At 36.2% G+C, this 23,997-nt stretch overlaps 1 protein-coding gene across 10 annotated transcripts in view; it reads right to left on the reverse strand.

Moving 5' to 3' along the window:
• Window positions 1-23,997, reverse strand: part of CadN (neural cadherin) — a 1,238,426-nt gene that overhangs the window by 43,048 nt on the left and 1,171,381 nt on the right. For 6 of the 10 annotated variants that reach the window (XM_090407912.1, XM_090407911.1, XM_090407917.1 and 3 more), the window contains one exon: window positions 5,871-6,133. In XM_090407912.1, the coding sequence (XP_090264038.1) occupies window positions 5,871-6,133 (263 nt within the window). Of the gene's footprint in view, window positions 1-5,870; window positions 6,134-6,432; window positions 6,675-22,007; window positions 22,364-22,388; window positions 22,654-23,997 lie in introns of those variants that run through there. The other 4 variants (XM_090407915.1, XM_090407916.1, XM_090407920.1 and 1 more) reach the window with 3 other exon arrangements.

Below are 23,997 nucleotides of genomic sequence, written 5' to 3' on the forward strand. Positions count from 1 at the left end.
AGGAGAGTGACTAGTATGGTGTGGAAGGAGAAACTGGAATATGAGAAGAGATTGGTCCTAGGATCCAAAGAAAATCCTAGGGAATTTTTTAGCTAAATAGGGGGGGGGGGGGTGTTGGGTGCTGGGACCCCTTTCAAGTCTTCAAATGAGTCATCAGAATTCAATGAGAACCGGCCTACCAGGGGAGGCGGAACCCCCCCTTTCGAGTCATCAGAATTCAAGGAGAACCGGCCTACCAGTCCGGAACTCGGAGGAGTTGGGCGCTGTAGGCGTCAGGAGGGCGGAATCCCCTTAGCACTAATATAAAGGAGATAGGAGATGAATAAAGGAAGAGAATTGGTGGTGCTGATAGCATCAGTGCCACTAATTCACCTCTGCTCCCAGTTGGAGAGAGTGACCATGTGGTATTGCCTTTAAAAATATGAATAGACAATCAGGAGTATCAAAGAGATGGGAACTTATGTGGAATTATAAAGCAGGTGATTATAATAGTCTTAGACGTCAACTTCGGGAAGTTTCATGGAGAGAGGAACTGGAAGGCCGAGATATCATTAGTGCGTGGGAAATTGTGAAAGAATATTTGTTAGCAGCAATGGTAAGTTGTATACCACGAGTGAAGAGGAGGATACAATTTGGAGTCAAGTGGATGACAAACAATATTAAACAGGAATTGCATGCCAAAAAGAGGCTATGGAAGAGATATAAGGAGACAGGTGAAGAGAAGATGCAGGAAGAATATAAGACACAGGCCAGAAGAGTGACTAGTGTGGTAAGGAAAGCGAAACTGGAATATGAGAGGAGATTGGCCCTAAGATCCAAAGAAAATCCTAGGGAATTTTTTAGCTATGTGGCCAGTAGGAGGAAAAATGACTGTGGAAGAATGATATTGTGGGATAAAAATGGGAATAGAGTGACTGATGCAGAGAACATAGTGGAATTGTTCAATGAACTCTTTATTGGAGTATTTCATCCTAGAGGAGTCAGTTTTAATGCTAGAGGAATAGGGCTGGTTCGAGGTTTAGAAGTACAGGAGGAGAGTGTGTTTCAGATACCGAGTACTCTGGATGTCAGTAAAGCTGTGGGACTGGATGGTATTTCACCCCGAGTTTTGAGAGAATGTGCTAGGGAACTGACAGTGCCTTTAACCTGGCTTTTCAATGAAAGTCTGGCTTTGGCAAAGGTGCCCAGGGAATGGAAGGAAGGTAAGATAGTGCCATTGCATAAGGGTGGTAACAGACTGGAAGTGTCTAATTATAGGCCAGTCTGTGTGTCATCAGTAGTTGTTAAGATCTTGGAGAAAATAGTGAAGGACCGTATACAGCATTGGTCAGATGAGGGTAATGTTATCTGTGAGAGTCAACATGGATTTGTGAAAGGGCACTCTTGTTTTAGCAATATGTTAGCCTTTTATAATAAAGTTACAAGAACATTAGATGAGGGAAAGGCATATACTGGAATTTTCTTAGACTTAGCGAAGGCATTTGACAGGGTGCCACATGATAAGCTGATATTTAAGTTGCAGCACATGGGTCTGGATGTCAGATTGGTCAACTGGATTCAGGATTGGCTGTCTGATGGGTACCAGAGAGTTGTGTATGGTGGAGCAGTTTCAAGGAGGCAGAGGGTTACAAGTGGGGTACAATAAGGCTCAGTACTAGGACCTATATTGTTTAACTTTTATATCAATGACGTTGCCAGTGGATTGCAAGGGGATATTCAGTTGTTTGCAGATGATGCAAAGCTGGGAAGGATTATTAGTAATAGTGCAGATGTGGTAGCCCTGCAAGAGGATTTGAATAAGCTAGATAGGTGGGCAAATGAATGGGGGTGTCAGTTTAATGCAGCAAAATGTAAGCTCTTGAGGTTTGGGAAACATCGATAGGATGCTGCATTCTCTATGGGAGGAGTTATACTGGAGGAAGTAGGGGAGACGAGAGGTGTGGGGTTGATGATTGATAGAAACCTGAAGTTTAGGGGACATATAGTAAAGGTGGTAAAGGTAACACAGAGGATTGCTGCAATTATGAGAAAGACACTGAGCTGCAGTGATAAGAGGGTTATCATTCCATTGTATAAGTCTCTGATCAGACCACACTTGGACTATTGTTCTCAGATTTGGTCCCCAGGATTTGAAGGGGTTAAATTAAGTGTGGAAAGGATACAAAGGTGGATGACAAAGATGGTTTCAGGACTGTACAAGGATAGTTATGAGGATCAGCTGAGGGAATGTGGACTGCAGAGTTTGGTGGATAGAAGGAGTAGAGGTGATATGATTGAGACTTTTAAACTGTTGAGAGGTGGTTACAGGGTTGACACTGGGGAGTTCTTTCGCTTGGTTGAACAGCGGGAAGGAGTGATGACAAGAGGCCATCCCTGGAAGTTACAAAAGGAAACTGTGAGCAAGAGGGTAAGGAGTGGTTTCTTTGCGTGGAGGGCGGTTGAACCGTGGAATGCATTGCCTGATGGAGTGGTGGGAGCGAGAATGGTCAATGAGTTTAAAGAGTGGTATGATAGACTGTGTTTCTTAGGGGGAAACCTGCCCTCAATGAGTCTCGACAAACTTTATGTTCTTAGGAAGGACCTCCCACAATGAGTCTTTTGACTCCATGGAGGCCTGAATAATAATAATAATAATAACATACCTAAAAAATTCCCTAGGATTTTCTTTGGATCTTAGTGCCAATCTCTTCTCATATTCCAGTTTTGCCTTCTTCACCATACTGGTCTGTGTCTTATATTCTTCGTGTATCTGCCCTCTACCTCTCTCCTTATATCTCTTTTTCAACTGCAACTGCAGTTCCTGTTTGATATTGTTTGTCATCTACTTTACACCAAATTGTGTCCACTTCTTCACTCATGGAATACAGCTTACCATTGCTGCTAACAAGTATGCTTTCACAATTTCCGTAGCACTAATGACATCCTGGCCTTTCAATTCTGCCCTCCATGGAACTGCATGTGAAGTATCTTCGTGACTCAGCTACGTGTATATAGAGGCTAATGAATTCATATCAATTGCCTTAGTATCCTATAATGCAAGACATACATCCTTTCTTCTGAGTCTGGCTTCACTAAGGCAATTGATCTGAAGTCATTAGCCTCTATATACAAGTAGCCCAGTTGTAAAGATACTTTGCATGCAAACTTTGTTTGCTTACACTTGGATAAAGGATTAAACCAAGAGTATAATTTCTTGTTGTCTTTAATTTATCTTATATTTTGTTTAATTGTGTGTGTGTGTGTGATTAGAAATATGTTGGCCATTTTGTTACCATACTACAGATATTGCACTGTATTTTAGAATGTTTCTGTTATTTGCATATTATGCTGTTCAGTTTCTATACTGAAGATGCCTTTAACACAGATGAAAATTTTAGCATGGAAATGAGAGAACCAGGAAAAGAGAAAGTCAAGAGAGAGAGAACGCTGAGAGGAAAGGCAGATGATAATTGAGAGAGCAAGGAGGGAAGGGGAAGAAAGAGATAGATCTGAAAGAAATGGATCAGTGAGAGAAGTGATGCATGGATATTCAATGATTCCTGGTGTGCAGAATACAATGTTAAAGGAATGGAGGAATAATACAAAGTGTCTATAGCATTAAAGTGAGGTGAGAATGTGCAAGAGATGATAGTGATGGTTGGCACAAATCATCTCAGAGGAAGCATGGATTGATTGGCAAGAGATTTGAAGTTAATGTTAAGAACAGAGGAGCAGAAAAGTGTGAGAGAGAAGATGGCCAAAAATTATAGGCATCAATAAGACCTGGTTGACATAAAATTATATAGTTACAGAGATAGAATTTAAAGGGTATCATATTTTTAGGGAGGATAAAGGGAATCAGACAGGATGCGAGATATTGCTGATGATAGCTGAAGATTTACAACCAACAAAATTAGAAGTTAAAGAGGATTATAGGTCTGAGGAAGATGGTTCATTTGAGGCTGTTTGGTGTGAGATAGAGGATAATATAACAAAACACATTGTTGGTTGCTACTATAGGCCAATGGATCCACAGCAAAATGTAGATGCCATGCACTAGTAGTTTAGCACGAGTGCAGGCCAGGTAATTTTTATTGTGTGTGGTTGGGGGATAATCCCGAGAAAGCACTCCACTAGTGAATGTTGAGTGGAGTGCTGCCTCAGGCTCTGTACCAGGCTAACTGCTGTTTAATTTGTGTATTAATGGCAGAGAATGAATTGAGAAGTGTCCGGCTAGGGGTTACCCCAGATTTTGCAAAACTGAGAAGGGCAATAGTTAATAAAGAGATCCTGCAGGATGATTTAAACAAATTGATAGTGTGAGCAAAGGGTAACTGTTATCAGCTCAATGTAGTGAAGTATAAGGTTATACACTTTGGAATAAAAAGATTGCATACACTGACGGTGCTGGACTACAGGAAATTAACGAGACTAGGGATCTGGAGAATGATGGTTGATAGTAAAGTTCAGAGGACATATTGCAAAAGTTGGCAAAATAGCAATTGAATTACTTGGCTGTTAAAAATACACTGACAAGTAGAAGAGAAGTTATTATCTCTTGCTATGATACTATGCATCTTGATTACTGTGGCAATTTTGGGAATAAGAATATACTGGAGAGGATCTAGAGACAAGTGACCAAGATGGTGGCAGGTCTGTGGAATGCTTCTTATGAGGACAGATTGAAGGCATGTGGGTTGCAAAGTTTAGTTGATAGGGGTTCAATAAGGAGACATAATAGAGACAAAATAAAATCAAGTTGCTAAAGGGGTTCTTTAAGGTTAATACAAAGGAAATTTTTCAATACATGCTGAACTAGATAGAGAGTAAAGTTCAGAGGACATATTACAAAAGTTGGCAAAATAGCAATTGGATTACTTGGCTATTACCCCAGGAAGATGTATAAAGTGTGGTTAGTAAGAGTGTGTGGAACAGATTTTTTCTTTGAAAGTGATGAATGACTCAAATGGATTGTCAGAGGTAGTTTTTATTACACTGACAGTGAATAAGTTTATGAAGAAGTATGATGGCTATTGTGTGAATAATGATTACTGTGGACTTCCTTCACTGAGTCAGAAGACTCAGTGAATATGTCCACATAATAATATATGTGCAGCTCTAAACTTGACAGAAAACTGCAAAGTTTACTCCTTGCCTTTTTGGTAAAATGATTCCTCTTGAATGACCTGCATATCTCTCACTTACACATTTCACTGATTTTCAGTAATTCTCATTTACAATTTACCAAATTATTTTCTTTTAAAATGATAACTCTGCCTGCAAAGAGCTGGAAACCTTAGCGCATCTGCTATTATGGATCAGCTCAGTTAGATAAACGAGTAATCTATTATGACATAGAAAGTCTTTTCATACCACTTTCCTATTTCTGGTTACTAGCCTGGAGAATTGTTATAATACTACACTTCCACTAACAACAGAGCTGTGGGTTTGACTGCCATTGTCCATGGATGTTTGTGAATATCTCTGGATTGGTGATGAATTCCATCATCTGATGAGAAACAACGTCTCCACTTATTGGAGACCCAAAGTGACTTGAAAAGTTCTATGTTTGGTTTCTAGGGCAGGTTTCTGGATTATATATAAAAACAGCAATTGAAAAAAAAAAAATCCTTAGCCTAATGCACTAGAAGTTTATCACAGATTCATGGATAAGAATTCTCTACCAAGAAGAGCAGTGGTCTCACTCAAGATAATGGAAAATCATCTATTTCATTAAAATAAATAAATTTAAATTAATAAGTATACTAACTAACAAACATTTGTCACATATATGTATTCATGTTAACATCACTTATTGCATTAAAATGATTTTTAGTTTCTACAACCAAATGTTAAATATAAATAAATGAATATATAATTGAAAGTCTTACTGAGAAGAGTCACAAGGCATGCTAGAATGATAGCTAAGGCATCATCCCCAAGACCAAGTGATGGTTCACTCAATCTGACACCAATATTATTGCCAAAACAGCTACAGTTGTAGCACTGATAGCCATCAGGACATACACATTGGTAACCTCGACCTGAATCCAGATTGTAGCAGGTACTTTCACTTCCACAGGCTTTATAAGAACATTCATCCTCATCAATGCAATTCAGCCTATCTTCCGTTTTCTCAAATCCTGGTAAGCAACTGTATACAACAACTAATAAGGAATTTTTTTTTTTTTTTAAACACTTTACAATCCAGAATACAGACCTTGTTAAAAACTTGTAAAATAAAACAATTATTCGACATATATAAACAAAAATGAAAATAATTTAAAGTATTGTTTTTAACTGTTATAAAAAAAGCTCTAAAAATCTACATTTTCAGTCAATAAATATATAAACTGATATTTGCAAGAAATTAAAATAAGTTTTCATGTAATTTTAATTTCCTTCAACAAGTTCTGCATCCTGGACAACACAGTAACTCTGTACTATACTTACTGAGTATATTGAGCAGACACACCAAAATAGCTGCTAGAGCAGCCATGCTTAGTCGCATAACTTTTTCTTCTCTACGTGCACCACAGAAATCCCCACCATACCCATCAGGACAAACACAGTAGAAACCTTCACCATTAGGGAGATTAACACAGCTACCACCATTTAAGCAGGGTTCACTCAAGCATTCATTATCATCTGTACAATTTTTACCATCTTCAGTTATTGTAAAACCTTGGGGACACCTGTTAATAAGTGAGGTTAGGAAAGTTGTTAGTTAAGGTATTACATTCAAGGATGGGATTAGAGAATATTTAATGCTGCCACATTTTGAATAACAGAGATAACAATTTTAGTCCAAATAACATTTTGTTTCCAGCAACTCACATAAAAGAAAGGATCATAATATATGTTTATCCTAATATATCACTTATTTATGGATATATTTAGAATAACATTTACACTATCTCTGTAATTTGATATCAATTATTTCAGATACAATTCATAAAATCAAGTCGTTATTATTTGACCTTTAATTTATATACATAAAATGAGGCAACATTATAAATTATGTTATAGTCTGGGAAATCCATGCACAAGCAAACATAATGCTACATTTTTAAGAAATACATTAGGTCAAAATAAGTAGTATTAAAGATGGCTAGTAAATCCATTATACAGAGATTAATCTACTTTAACAAACAAATTTGTGAGAGAGAGAGAGAGGGAATCAATCTTACACCTTTATTTAGATGTTCATTTTTAAACCTTGTGGAGGCTGCTCCCACACACACACGGTGTGTGAGTATATATATATATATACAGTATATTGATGTGAATTCCACTTATGAAAGATTGTAAACCTATTATGTTTTTTACCATGTGTAGGCTTTGATAATAATAATATTATTATTATTATGTGACACCTCCAGGGAGTCCAAAGACTCATCGAGGGAGAGTGTGCCAACAGCATCGAATGATTGAACTCCTTCCAACTACTAACCGCGCTCAAACTTGCTTAACTTTTTTTGCGTGAGCCATTAGAAGCAGAGGCTCTACCAATCGACTAACCTTTGCTGGCAATTCTGTTCTAGAGATCCAACACGGAACTTTTTGGGTCCCTGAAGTTAGATGTCTTGCTGCACACTTACTGGATCTCAGACACCTGACAAGTGCAGCAGGGAACTGGATACCTTCTAGTGGCTTAGTTGCCTACTACACTATTTTCTCTTCTTGGGTTAACACAGTGATTCTTAACCTTTTTACTGGCCCGCACTCCAGTGAACTTCAATTTACATTCTCGCACCCCCTTGAAAAATGTGTTTTTTATTTGTTAGAAAATAAAATTTATTGCAAAACAATTTATTGAAAAATACATATACATATATGTATCAACATAAAATCAAAATAACATATCAATTTTTAGTGACTAATTTGTTGTTACTTTTGCATAATAATATTTTAAAAGCGAAATTCCTTTTTCGAAAGGGCTACGCGCATATCATCACTTGCATTTAAGCGATTTTGGGTTTTAGTATTTATGTGCAAAAGTGATAAAAATCCCATTTCGCAAAGATAGGTGGTAGAAAATGCTAGAAGTATCTGCAATGCTACCTTCGCCAGCTGTAGAAATGGTTCTAACTGAGTACACCAGAATTGTTCTAAATACAATTTTTCAAATTCCATTTGAATATGGGCACTGCCTTGCATTTCAATAAGATCGTCTTTTATTAAATTACGACCATTTATAGAATTAAGATCAAAAAGACATGAATACAGTATCCACCTCTGAACTTTGCCAAAACCAACTGTGGAAAAATATCCATAAAAAGAGTCGATTAATTGTTGCAAATGCATTACACTTTCAGGCAACAGTGTGATTTTTTTCGTTTTCCAGAACAACTTCATCAAGCAAGGGAAAGTTTGCAAAAATTAACATTTTCAACTCGATGTATCCAAATTTTTAGTTTTTCACTAAAGCAAATAATTTTTCACTAGATGTTATTATGTTCTTACCATACCTTTGCATTGGTATATTTAATTCATTTATGTAAGTGAAAATATCTGCTAAGTAGGCCAATTGAATTACTGCATCTGTTCTTTCCAAGTCTTGTACTAAATTACAATTCTGATTAGTAAGAAACTGAATAATCTCCTTGCACATTTCAAAACCCTGCTAAGCATACGTCCCTTGGAGAGCCATCTTATGTCAGTGTGATGATAAAGAAGCACACTATGGTTAGCACAGATTTCTTCGCAAAAAGCACAAAAGATACGATGATTAAGTGCCTGTCCTTGAATATAATTTATCATGTTTACCACTGTAACTAAATATTCTTTTAAGTTCTCTGACAAAGTTTTTGATGCAAGTGCATGGCGGTGCAACATGCAATGTGTTATTGTAACTTGCAATGCTTCTTTTTTGATATAAGCAAAAAACTGGAATTACTGCCTAACATCCCAGGTGTACCTTCAGTACAGTACATATTTATATTGTAATACTAATCACATCCACTGGTATTTGATGTTTCAAAAAAAGTTTTTAATGTGATTAAAAACATCATTTCCTTTTGCCATCAGCTCCAGTTGATCACTAAAAATTCTTCCAAAATTTCCTTTTCATATCGCACAAATACTAATAACTCACTGCAGTTATCAACGTCAGTTTACTCGTCCAATTGAATACACACTTTCAGAGGACTGGTTTTAATATCTTGTACTATCATCATCATCATAACTAATTATGGGTATAGACCATATTGGTTTGTTCCGGTCTCATTATCCATCCAATATCCTTTTTTGAGGTACCCTGCCTTCTCTTTCCAATTGGCTTATATTTTAGTATTTGTTTAGGATGTCAGGTGTTGGCCATTCTGTTTACATGTTCCATCCATTTTTGTTTATAATTGTTTAGTTTTTCTTCTATGATTTTGTTTTTAGTTCTTTTAAAATGTCTTCGTTCCTTTTTTGATCTAATAATGTGTAATTTTGCAGTTCTTCTCATAAATCTCATTTCACTTATTTTTATTCTTTGTTTATCTTGTTTGTTTATTGCCCAAATTTCACTGCCATATAGTAATGTGGACACTGCTCAAGTATTGTATATTTTTAAGCGTGTTTCTTTTTGTACTATATACTATATAAAAGATATATACTTGTGTGTTCTATTTATCAGGCCTATAATCTGTAAACATTTTGAAGTTTTTAATTATGTCTTTTTCTCCTTCATATGATATTTCACATCCAAGATAACTGAAAGTATTTATCTGTTCTATTATTTTATTATTAATAACTATTTTGCTTCTAACTGGAGTTTATCCACAAAATGCCATTGTTTTAGTTTCCAAACTGGTCTACTATAATGTGTAAATTATATATTGCTCTTTGTAAATTATCTTCCTTATCTGATATTATTACCTGATCATCTGCAAATAATAGCGTATTTATTTTGTTATTCCGTTCCAGGTTTCCACTGTATTAATATTTCGTTAATGTAAATATTGAAAAGTGTTGGAGACAGAAGGCATCACTCCTTGGTTTATAGATTGTTTTTCAGACAACTTTTCATTTATTTTTATTTCATTATCTTTATATATATTCAATATTGCATGTAGTAAAATATTAGGTATATTTATTCTTTGTAATATATCAAACAGTATATATCTTTTTACTTTATCTTGTATTACTTGCAGTGAAATATCCTGACTGATGTCTTGAATGCATGATCAAATCATATCGATGGTAATGGAATCTGCTGAATTTTCTTATGTGCTTCAGAAAACCTAATACAATTTTCACAATTTCCAATGCACATGGTTTCACCAATTCTTCAGCTATTGTATGAAGCTTTTTTTCTTTATGCACAGATATGCCACCTGATAAGAAGCTTCAAGCAAAGGCTTCTGAACTACTGCAGAGCCAAATTTTGTAATGGTACCACTGCTATAGAATCGTGCCTTCTTAGACTTCAGGATGTTAAGTGTATGTCCTGCAGCTCTACCAGCATGCTGATTGTCGAAATGTTCTAACAATTTTGGCAGTTTAAGATTGGAGTTTGAAAATATTTTGCAACATAAAATGCATTGTGGTCTTTGAGTACCGTCTTTCTCTGTTGCACAAGTAAATCCATAAGCAACATAATCGTCTTGAATTCTAGAATTAATATATATAAACATTAATTTAATAATAAATTAATATTTACATATTATTTAACTATGCATTTGGCCATGGCTCCTTAAGAAAATTATAAAATAACGTGTAAACAAAAATTAATTTTAGTTCTTACTAAACTTTTCAAAATTCGAGAGAAAAAATTAAATCAATTGTTCTTTACTTACTGATTAATGCCAGTAAAACAAAAAAAAAAATAGCATTCGTTTATCACTTGATCCACTTTGTTGACATCTGTACACAACGAAATGACGTTTCCCATGACAATGCCAAGTGTATGCACAGCAAGTATCCGTGCGTTCGGCTTGGGTGCACGTATTTGTGTTTGTGAGTGGCAGTACATCCGGGGATTTTTTTGAATATAGTGGTTTTTAATTTCTTAAAATAACAAATAAAAAATATGTATAACTTATATTTAATGGTTCTTGGTGAAATAGAATAATTCTGTATGGGTTGAAAGATTATATCTTAAATATAATTTACTTTGCATAACTTTTTTCCTCTTGTGGAAAAAGCAAATGTGATTTAAATAATTAGTCAATATATGCTGAAATATTTTCCAGCTCGCACCCCTGATTAAGAAACACTGGGTTAGCAGCTGCACCAGGGTTTGTTCGATCACTATGAGGTCAATGAAGCAGGATCTTCTCTTGCTTAGGGAGGGAGACCAACATCCCTCCTGTGATTGATCTTCCTTTGGACTTGGATGGCAATGTCTCTGTCACCTGTCTGTGCAATGCCTAGAAACTTCCACCACTCCCACAAGAAGATTAATTATTAGATCAACATTGAATTCTAGAATTAATATGACTGTCTCAACCATCAAGACAGAGACAGTATATCTATCATTTACAGTAAGACCTTTACTACTCCAGCAGGCTTGCAGTGGTGAGCAAAACATTCTGTTACCCCTGTGAACTCTTCTGCAGCTTTAAATTTTCCTATAATATCCAATTATCAAAATATTGTGGTTCAACCAGAGCCATTATCTCAGAGATACCTTGTCTGTTCAGAGTATCAGAGAGCCTTTACCACTGCTATTGGTCTTCACTGCCCATAAAACATCGCATTGCTGTTAATGCTGAAGTTTATACTGAGTGAGCAAAAGCACGATGTACTACTGAAGGAACAGTTGCAACTTTCAGTGGTCTTACAACATCCAACTATCTTAGTCCAACCAGGAACATCATTTCAAAGACAAGTCTTATATATATATATATCTCACATATGGATGAGAATGGAGGAATCTGTTTGTGTGTGTGTGTATATATATATATACATATTTATTTTTTTTGATCAACTGAAGGTTGTATTCTTTAGGGAAGGCAGAGTGGAGGGGAGGGGACATTCCAAAGAACAGAAGTAGATGGAATGAAAAATAAGGCAGTGAATTTGGTTCGGTGAGTTTCAAGATGGAATGCACAACATGTCAGCGAGCTTTTATCACCTCTGTTGATCTTGATTTTCACAGCCATGTAAAACATTCCATTGCTGTTAATGCTAAAATTTGTACTGAATGTGCAAAGGTATGGTGGGCTGTTGAAGAACATCTTCTTGTCTTCTGTGCAGCCTCATTAGCAATAGAAGATATAAACCTATATCAATGAAGTTTTGCCTAGGTGGACAACGGCTGTAATTAGAATGCATTGTAAATTGCCACTCTACAGAGAACTAGTGATGTGACTGTGAATATATATGGCAGAAGATTCCCACAAGAGCAGGTAACACCTTTGGAACTTCTGCTCCATTGCTATCATCTCAAAGAGGTGTAGGGTCAGTACAATTGCATATCTTTTCATGTGATAAGACTTAAGTGCTGGGGAAAACTCATGATAAAAGTTTAGTGGAGTTAAACAACACTAGAAAATGATTAAAAGAAGTATTTCATGTTTCCAATATTTTGTCTCAGTTACAGAGACCTCATCAGGGAGTACAAATGAGACTTGTAACACACACACACACACACAGTACAAAACTGACCGAAACACATGGAAGGAAGACTAGAGTCCTAATTAGGTGAGCCACCCTGTATGGACTCCAGTTGGCAGCCTAGGACGTAAATTTGGATCTCAAAGTATTAGAGTTTCCCATATATTGGGAAATTTTATGTGACCATGTTTATTTAAATTAGGCCTGATTTTTAAGAGCAGCAGCAGATTCTAAAAACAGTATTTCTCTTCTAAATTTACTGTGATGGAGCATGATGGTCTTTTTTCCATTTGATTATCCAAAGCATGGTCGGCAAGGCCAGATTGACCACAGTCATGACTGCAGATGTATTTTTTATGTTCTTCCATTCAGATGGTAGCTGATCTTCCTGTTTGTCCATAGTAGGCCAACTTGCAGGAACAAGGAATTCTATATGCACCTGGAACTGAGAGGGGAGGGAATTTGTCTTTAGTGGAGAGGATAAGGGTAGCTTTAAGTGAGGCTTGAAAGTGGTGCAAAGATTGTATTTCTTTAAGATTCTGGATACTTTTCTCATGTGCTTCAGACATAGGGAATGGTGACAGCATTACTAAAATCTTTCTGAAGAGAAGGTTTGAGAGAATGATTGATTATTTTTTTGATATTGTGGGAATTGTAACCATTAGATAGAAAAGTATGGTGTATATGATTGAGCTCTGTTGCAAGAGAAGTCTCATTGGAACAACGGCTATAAGCTATACGAGTAAGTGTTTTTATGACACCATATTGTTGAGAGGGGGAGAGAGTGATGGGAAAGATTGAGAATGTATCTGCCTTTGTGAGTAGGTTTCCTATATACTGAAAAGGACATGTTACTATTAGGTAGGCAGGAGACTAAGGTGTCTAGAAAGGCCAGACTATTATTAGTTTCCGTGTGTAGAGGCTTAAGTGCTGTGAGAACATCATGTTGTAGGCTTAATGGATTGTATACAGCACTCAGAAAGGATTAAAAACAGAATTTAATTCTTCCTATATTTCGTCTCAGTCAATGAGACATCTTCAGGGATTACAAAAAAACTAATGTAACATAAAAACAAATAACAAACAACACTAAGCCCAACCACGTGGGAGACACTAAAGTCCTATCTAGGTGGAGCGCCCTCTAAGGGCAGTTGTAGGTGGCCTGGAATGTAAAGTGGGACCTCTGGTGATAAGTGTTTCCCAAATCTTAGGAAGCTTGATGCAACCATATTTGTTAAGATTTGGTTGATTCCCAAGAGCTGCTGCTGATTCTAAGAATAGTCTTTCTCTTTTGAATTTGCTGTGGTGGAGCATGGTGGTTTGTTTCCATGAGATCCTGTCGGTTGTATCCAAGACATGGTCAGCCAGGCCTGACTGGCCATAGTCGTGCTTGCAGATGTATGACTTATGTTCCTTCAGGCAGATAGTAGTTGATGTAGAGCAGATGAGGTAGCAAGTTTGCGGTGGGACTTAAATGCTGTGTGTGTGTGTAGGTTGTATTTTTTTAAAATCTTGGCTATTTTTTCAGATGTGCTATGGATGTAGGGTATGGTGACGGCATTTCTAAACTCTTTTTGAAGAGAAGACCAGGGAATGGGGGAGAAACTGATTATTTTTCTAATGCTGTGATCACTGTAGCCATTGGAGAGGAAAGTGTTGTGTATGTGGTCAAGCTCAGTTGTAAGGGCGGTTGCACTGGAACAAAGATTGTGGGCTCTCTTGGCATCCCTTTAGGCACCCAAGTTTACTTCCTGAATTCACTACCTTATTCAGGAAGGAAACTTGGGTGCCTAAAGGGATGCCAAGAGAGATTTTCTTGAGAGACTAGATTCTGCACTTGGTTATTCATACACTCATTCACCTCATGGGTCCCTTCACACAAACTCAATACATGAGGAGTTAGCTCACATTTGGAGGGATGTCCTTTGTACTCTGCCACCATACCTACCTGATTTAGTCCTTGAAATAGAAGGTCCATTCCAGAAGCAGAACTTTTCCATCGATCTTCTTTTGATGAAATAAAGTCTTCATTTCCAGCTACCTCATCAGCTGCAGGACCAGACATCTTTACTGCTGCAGAGCTTCAGCAGGTTTCTCTGCCTATCTTGCAAGATTTAAATGATCTGCTTCTGTTTACCAAATGTCTGCCATTGTATCATTGTCAGTCAAGAAGAGTGTTCATTTCAAAAATTAGAAAGATGAATGACTAATGTCCAGTTACAGATGCTCCTGTTTGTTTATGTCTCTTTCATAAAGTGTTAGCTAAACATCTTCAGTCATACATTCAACATGGTTTCATGCAGAGAGCCTTCATCCCTGTGGATGGCTGTGCTGAGAATATCTTCATTCTTTCCTTTCTTTTCTCTAAAATCTACCATCAATTTCAGCCTCTTTTTTATGGTGTCTCCCTTCAAGATATACTTTGAACTCTGTCTATTGCATGATGTTCAGAAGGTTTCCTCACCTATGTATCAGAGATTTACTCTGCAAATTTCCTTACTGTCATCCTGTGCTCCAAATTGACGTCTATTCCAGCACTTATGGGTGTATGCCAAGTAGACTCCTCTTTCTCTTATTTTCTTGAATTGTGTCATTGATGAGTTTCTTTGATCTCTTCCAAGCTATATTGATTACTCTCTTAACACACCCACTGTTAATGCTGTGGCACTTGCTGATGACCTTATACACATAGTCTCTACTAGAGAAGGCATATAAGAACTCCTCAACCAAGCAGTTGACATCTTTCAAGTTGGAGGCCTAAACATCACATGACAAAAGTTGAACATGCTTTCTCTTGTCTCCACAGGTAGAGACAAGAAACTGAAGGTTGAGAACTTTTTCCCCCCCTGCATGACATGTCCATTCTATCTTGATTGGGGAGAGTGGAGATACCTAAGTGTTCTCTTCTCTCCAACAGGCTGTTCCTCTTTTCATTGGCCATAAGATCTTTTCTCTCTTAAGCACCATCTAAGCTGCAACAGAGGATCTTCATTCTGAATTATTTCCTTTTTCCTAGACTCTACTATAAGTTAGTCATAAGTAAAGTATCTCTCTCAGCACTGTCCCAGAGATGGATGTAGAAATTCTCTTAGCAGTCTGTTCATGGTTACATCTTCCTCATGATGTGCCACTAGCATTTTCCATGCCACTATAAACCGTGGAGGAATTGGGATTCCCTCATCGCAATAGTTAGTGCCTAGATTACATCTATCCAGATTACAGAAATTTTCTCTCTCCACTTCAGAAGTACATGTATGTATTGTTGCCTCTAGGACTTCAAGTATTACTGATGATTACTGGTGTACCTATGGATGGGTGCTTGAAAAGACACCAATTACAACTGCTTAGGCTTAACAAAGGAGATGGGCTTTAATGTTATTCCATTCAGTCAATGGAGTTGCATTACAAGAATCTAAACACGAGCCTCACTTCCTGCCTGGTTTTGAATACACAGATTTAATTAGGACAAGAATCAATGCTTTGTCGACTTGAGCTCATACAACTTGGGGAAGAAGAAGTGATGACAAGAACTGCACAGGAGGCTATCAGAGTATAGAAACTTTGGATCATGTTGCTCAATGTTTATTGTATGCATGAAATACGTGTGAGAAGACGCAATGTAATAGTAAAGATTATAGAGAATAGGTTGAAGAACAAAAGGTTGGATATATCATAAAAATTATGGAAACAACTATCATGTGTTAGAGTTAAACTTCAGTTTAACATAAACCAAAATAAAAACTCAATGTTTCAATCTTCACATTAAGGTCATCATCTGGAGTATGCACACATACACAAAGAAACAAGCTGCACTACAATCTACATGGTTCAGGTGGCTGAGGAAGGAATTTAGCGTTTGGTGGCCGGATAATGAAAACATCGTCAACGTATCTAAGCCAAACTGTATTTAAAGAAGAAATAATCTAGACACATTGCTCAAAAGCTTCCATATAAAAGTTAGCAATTGATGGAGAAAGTGGTGAGCCCATGGCCATACCTTCTTTTTGTAGGTAAAAATTATTTTGCCACACAAAGTAAGTGGAACATAGTATATGGGCAAAGAGCTGTCATGATGGGTGGAAATTTGTTCTGTAAGAGAAGAATTGTGTCACTGATTGGGACATTTGTGAAAAGGAAAGAAACGTCAAAATGACTAATAAATCATTTCTTTTAAGCTTACATGGTGATCCAAATGCATTTTTGAAAATTATGGAGACAACTACCATGTCTGAATAAAAACTTTAGTTTAATATAACCATTATGATGAAGCAGGCCTCTCAGACTATGCGCTCAACACCTTACACCACACAAAAACCTGGTATGAAAGGAAATTTAAGGAAGCCTGTGAAATCCTGATAAACCACCCAAATATCAACAACAAAGAAGGCATGAAAATTCCAAGGATCTGGATGGCACACATTCAGTCTACTTAACATATAAGATTCAGCATAAGTCAGGACTCTAGCCAATCTTCAACTAGTATTAGAAACCATTCCATACCAACTGGCTGAATGTACAGGTATAACCATGATGTTAATATATGTATATAGATAGATACTTATTGTTGCATCCAATGTATTTTTACAACCAACAGATAACACTAATAATAGGACTCTAGCGTTGATGTATAATTTTATTACTTTTTTTTCAACAGAGGTCAGGCCAACAATTGTTGTAGCGGTTGGTCAGTATCTTTAACAAACCAGTTTGATTGTAGTGTAGCTCGTTTTCTGTGTATAGTTGTATGCTCCAGAAGATGACCTTGACATAAAGGTCGAAACGTCGAATGTAGATTTTAGGTATACTAATAAACCATCTTTGCTGAGTGTTATGTTTTTAATTTTGTTTATGAAGTATTGTGTGTTCTTTATATAGGAGGGGGAATGACCTATGAACTCCTTGAGTGTTGACGATAATTTCTTGGCTAGGTGATAATTTGGGCTGTCTATACCCTCAGCTATCACAAACATAACGGCCAAAGCAGGTCGTTATGTTTGTGTACCTTGGAAACATCATATATTCTGGGAGAACAGGCATAATAAGGTAATAGTTTTTTAACAGTGTCCGTAAGCCAAGAAGTGACAGACTTCTATTTCACAAATTTCTTAATCCTTTTTTCTTAATCCTGTTAGTCAGATTATAGTTCACAAGTATAAATAATGTCTACAGCAAAAATACTATCAATAAAGTTCTTCATAAAACTTCATCAAAAAATACATATAATATAGATTACAGTAAAACCATAGCTATCCCATACATTAAAGGGTTATCAGAAAAAATAAACAGAATTTTACACCATTATAATCTAATGCCACTTTTAAACCACCTATAAAATTAAAAAACATATTCAACTCCTCTAGGGATTCTCCTCTCCCACTGTCTCATCATGGGATTTATCGTATCTATTGCACCTGTAACTAACCTTATATTGGTGAAACTGGACATACAATCCCTATCCACAAAAAAGAACACAAACAGCACATTAAATTTAATAATTTTGGTGAAACAGACCTCTCAGATCATTTTCTTAACACCCTACACCAAACTGATTGGAAAAGTACATGTTCTTTACCTTATACAAAAACTTGGTATGAATGGAAACTTAAAGAAGCATGTAAATTTTGATTTATCATCATAATCTTAAATAATGGTTGCATAAAAATCCCAAGAATCTGGATTGGCACACATTCAGGCTTGGTTTACCAAGTGGTTAGCATATCTGCTCTCCAGCCAAAAGGTTGCAGGTTTCAATCCTGCCATAGGCATGGATGTTTGTGATTGTTGAGAATACGAGTGGTGGTGGCCAGTAGCTGGTGTTGGTGTAGATGATGATAGTTGCGGTTCGCTGTAGTTGGTGGATTGAGTGGTGGAGATGGAGAGCTGCAGAGTGTGTGCCCTCCCTCGTAGAGGCTTTGGACTCCTTGGAGGTGTCACGTAATAATAATAATAATAATAATAATAAGTTTTTCAACAAATCCTGACTTCAGGACTAAGTAATTATTTCAGCTTTTATTGCCCACCATCCATACTGTTTTGTTTTATTTATACGTGTAACTTTGTGTGAACATATTGCTCTTTAGCTTGATTTATTTTTGTAATCAAATAGATAATAATAATAACAGGACTCTAACGTTGATGTAGTAAGAGTTTTTTTTTTTTTCAAGGTCAGGCCAATAGTTTTAAAGGTTGGCCAGATCAATGTAACTTTAGCATACCAAGTAAATTGTAGTGCAGCTTGTTTCTTTGTATATATATATATGTATATATTCCAGATGATGATTGATCTTAATGTGAAAGTTAAAATGTTGAGTTTTTATTTTGGTTTACATTAAACTGAAGTTTTACTCTAACACGGTAGTTGTTTCTATAATTTTTATGAAGAATTCTGATTACCATTTAATCATGAAAGAAAAGATTTGATTAAGAAATTGGATTAAGGAAACTAACATTGGATTAAGGAAGCCTGACCTTGCAGTGAACAGACGAGATGAGTTAGTCATTACTGATGTACAAGTTGTGGGTGCTGGGAAACTATCCTTAATCACTAGAAAGCTACATACTATGCTGAACACCAAAACTTGGTACAGCTACTTCAGGAAGAGCACCTCATCATACCAAAGTTTACCTTTGCAGCTGTATCCTTTAAAGGTATATGGTGCCAACAGAGTTATTATTATTATTATTAATATTGTTATTATTACCCAAGACCTCATGGAGTCAAAGACTCATCTGGGAGGTCCTTTTATCACACACAAAGCTCATCATACCTTGCTTTGAACACATTCAGACTCCCTGCAGACACCACACTCTCAGGCAAGGCATTCCAATCATTTACAACTCTGCACGAAAAAAACCTGCCTCTCACTCCCTTACTCACACCTTCATTATACAGTTTGAAGGGATGACCTCTGGTTCTCCCATGATCTCCCACTATTTTCTGTAGAACTTCTCCACCATTGATCCTATAACAACCCCTTACCAACTTGTAGGTCTCTATCATATCTCCCCTCTTCCTCCTGTCCACCAGACTCTGCAAATTGCATCTCCTCAATCTTTCCTCATACTCAACATTCTAAAGGTCAGAAACTACCTTAGTCAGTCGCCTTTGGACCTTTTCCAACATCTCTTCATCCTTCTGAAAACCAGGTGACCAAATCTGGGCACAATAGTCCATGTGTGGCCTAATCAAAGCCTTATACAACGGAACAAGAATCCCCCTACTTCTACACGTCAGTGTCCTCCACATCATTCCCAGAAGCCTTTGTGTTGTCTTCACAATTTTGGCTATGTGTCCCCTAAATTTCAGATCCTTATCCACTATCACCCCCAGATCTCTTATTTCTTCCACCTCCAACAACGTATTCTCACCAAGCATAAATTCTGCATCCCATCTTTGTTTTCCAAATTTTAAAACCTTACATTTTGCAACATTGAACTCACATCCCCATTTTCTTGCTCAATCACTCAATTTATTCAAGTCTTCCTACAAGGTCACAACATCCTCACTACTCTTTGGTTCATCCAAACTTTGCATCATCTGCAAACAACTAAATATCTCCATCCAAATCTTCACCTATATCATTAACATACAAGTTAAACAGTAATATCCCTAACGCACTCCACTAGTGACTTTCCTTTTCCTTGACATTGCTCCCCCACACACAACTTGTTGATACCTATCAGACAGCCAATCTCCAATCCAATGCACCAATCTAATATCCAACCCCATCCGCTCAGGTTTGACTATCAATTTATCTTGAGGTACTTTATCAAAAGCCTTTGCGAAATCCAAGTATATCACTGTGTATCCATCTCCTTTGTCCAAGGAAGTAGTCACTTTATTGTAATAAGTAAGTAGATTACTAAAACATGACCTCCCTTTAGAAAATCCATGCTGTCCATCAAAGATGATACCATTGTTGTCAACCCAACTCTGGATCCTAGTTCTCACAAGCTTCTCCAACAACTTAACCACATCACCCGACACACGGTTAGGCCCATAGTTTAATGCTCGAGTTTGATCGTCTCCTTTATGAAGTGGCACAATCTGGCCCTCCTTAGGGACTTGACCAAATGCAAGACTCGTATTAAAAAAAATATGTCAAGACAGGTGTCAACTCCCTGGCACATTCCTTCAGAATACGTGGCAATATATTATCAAGTCCCACAGCCTAATTAACATCTAGTTTACTCAACTCTGCATACACCTCTTGCTCACTTACAGTCAGCTGATTTCAAGATACACCCTTTGTGTGTCTTGTAGGACTCAACACCATTATGGATTTCTTATTAGGAATGACTTCTCAAATCCAGTTGGAGGATTAGGTTTCCTCTGGTCCTACATATGGAATCATAGTATGTAATACTGTTTTTAGTGCAAAGTTAGAAAAACAAAATAAAATATTCGAATAAGCAAGGTGGTTATCTAAAATAAGGTAATGAAAGTCATCTGCAAAATTAGAGGGACTGGAAGTTCTAATTCATGATCAACTTAGCAAGCAAAGTTTGAGTAACAAGTTTATTCAAATTAAAGTTAGTTAATTAATGATTTTACTTTCAACTCAAGATCATCTGCTGGAGTACACAGATACATAAATGTAAGTTAAATATTTTAATGGAAACTATAGAAAACTGTTTCTTCCAACCACTGACTCTCCCTTGAGTGAATTTTCTGCCCCATTATAAATGTATTCAAAAACAATACACACACACACACACACACACACACACACACACACACACACACACACACACACACACACACACACACACACACACTTTTCAGACACACAAGGGTGGTCTGAAAAGTTCTTGGCCTAACAATGAAAAGACGGATTTATAATTTCAAAATTATTTTCATTTATCAACATAATCTCCCTTAAGACTAATATATTTATTCCAGCGATGCCCGGCACAATTATTTTTTTTTAAATTTTAATAAGGCATCCCATTCACTTTCAAGTTACTGTTCGCTGGTGGCAGCCAACAAAATTATTAAGGCAGTTTAATTTCCAGAGAATTGGAAATAAAACTTAAATCCTTAATTTGAACATTTCAGCATTCTGTCTTAAAGAATCACAAAAACACTTGAAATTTTATTTGCTGGTTTTTCTTCAAAAGCCATAACTTAAACAAATCATCTTCACTTTGTTAATTCCTTTCATCTCCCCTCGAGATTCAGAATTTCATTTATTTTTCTATAAGAAAGACTACAAAAAAATGAACAGTCATTAGAAAATTAACCTGCAGTATCTTCTTCTCCCAACAGTCATCATTATCATAACATAACATAACAATTCATCACTGTAAATGTAAAATTTCATAAATATCCAATATTGAGATCCAAAAATTCCTTCATTTCTATCACATTGTTTTTATCGCATTACATTTTTTTTTTTTCACTTCATGAATGTTCCACTATACGTCACACTTTCGGTTTCATTTCAGTAATGTAATAATGAAAAAAATGAGCCACCATATTATAGTTAAGATGCTTTATTTGAAAACAGTAGATCTTGAACACTTGAACTGTGTGAGAAAACGCGTAAGTTATCATGAATACATTTAAATTAAATTACAGTCTTTTCAATAAAAAGAGAATGTAAACATATTAATGCATTTATTTAGTTCAGTATTAATGCTTATTAACCTTAAACATATATGACGGTGGTCTGAAAAGTTCTCGGCCTAACAATAAAAAAAAGAATTTATAATTTAAAAATTATTTTTATTTTTCAACATAATCTCCCTTAAGACTAATACATTTATTCCAATGATGCCTCCATGTTATAGTTAAGATGCTTTACTTGAAAATGGTAGATCTTGAACACTTGAACTGTGTGAGAAAACGTGTAAGTTATCATGAATACATTTAAATTAAATTACAGTCATTTCAATAAAAAGAGAATGTAAACATATTAATGCATTTATTTAGTTCAGTATTAATGCTTATGAACCTTAAACATATATGACGGTGGTCTGAAAAGTTCTCGGCCTAACAATGAAAAAAAGAATTTATAATTTTTCGACATAATCTCCCTTAAGACTAATACATTTATTCCAATGATGCCTCCAAGTTATAGTTAAGATGCTTTACTTGAAAATGGTAGATCTTGAACACTTGAACTGTGCGAGAAAATGTGTAAGTTATCATGAATACATTTAAATTAAATTAGTCATTTCAATAAAAAGAGAATGTAAACATATTAATGCATTTATTTAGTTCAGTATTAATGCTTATTAACCTTAAACATATATGAGGGTGGTCTGAAAAGTTCTTGGCCTAACAATGAAAAAAAAATGTATAATTTAAAAATTATTTTTATTTTTCAACATAATCTCCTTTAAGACTAATACATTTATTCCAATGATGCTCCAGCGCCATTATCCCATCCCTGTTGTGGTTCTCAGTAAGATCTGCAAAATACCCCTCTACAGCTGGAATCACCTCTTGATTCGAAGAAAATGCTGACCAGCAAGGAAGAGTTTTAGTTTTGGGAAGAGACAGAAGTCAGAGCGAGTCAAATCTGGGGAATAGGGTGGATGTTCCAATAATTCATAGTTCAGATCCTTTTTTTTTCACATTGCCAAAACACTTGTGTGGGCAGGGGCATTGTCCTGATGAAAGATGATTTTTCTGTAAACTGGGTATTTTCTCACGAATTTTTTCATCTAGTCTGGTTAAAAGATGGGCATAATATTCCCCAGTTATTGTTTTACCTTTTCAAGATAATTAATAAACAAAATGTCTTTAGCATCCCAAAACACTGATGCCATGACCTTTCCTCCTGATGGAACCGATTTTGTCTTCTTAGGTGCTGAACAACCAGCTTCTGTCAACTGTTTTGACTGCTATTTGGATTCTGGTGTGTAATGGTTAATCCAAGTCTCATCCATAGTAATAAATCAACACACAAAATCAGTTTTATTCTTGTTAAAACATGCTCCAAGCACTGCTCAGAGATTTTCAATTGAGTATGTTTTGATCTGCTGTGAGCAAGCGCGGCACCCATCTTGCACAAAGCTTTTTCATTTGCAATTCTTCATAGAAAATATATCCTACATGCTCTTTTGAAATGCCTATAGTCTCAGCAATTTCATGCACTTTAACTTGCCAGTCATCAAATATTATATCGTGGCACTTGATCAATGATTTCTGGTGTTGTTGTTACACTTTTTGGATGTCCTTCACGTGGATCATCTGGTAAGGCAAAATTTAAACTCGGCAGCCCATTTCTTAATCGTCGAAAATGAAGGAGAAGAGTGTTCCCATAAACTTTTATGAACTTCAAATGAATTTCTTTTGTCGTTAAATCTTCTTTTACAAAGAATTTTATAACTGCACGATATGCAATTTTATTCATTTCAAGGGATATAGAACAACACTTTTTGCTTCAGACAGCTGTATAAAACAAACTACTTGATAGAATGACTTGTGATTTCACATGGATCCTTATGACAGATGTACCA

This window comes from Typopeltis vanoorti, chromosome 18, assembly GCF_054136105.1.
Source record: "Typopeltis vanoorti isolate ZY-2024b chromosome 18, IOZ_Tvanoo_1.0, whole genome shotgun sequence".
In the NCBI taxonomy this organism is placed as follows: Eukaryota; Metazoa; Arthropoda; class Arachnida; order Uropygi; family Thelyphonidae; genus Typopeltis; species Typopeltis vanoorti.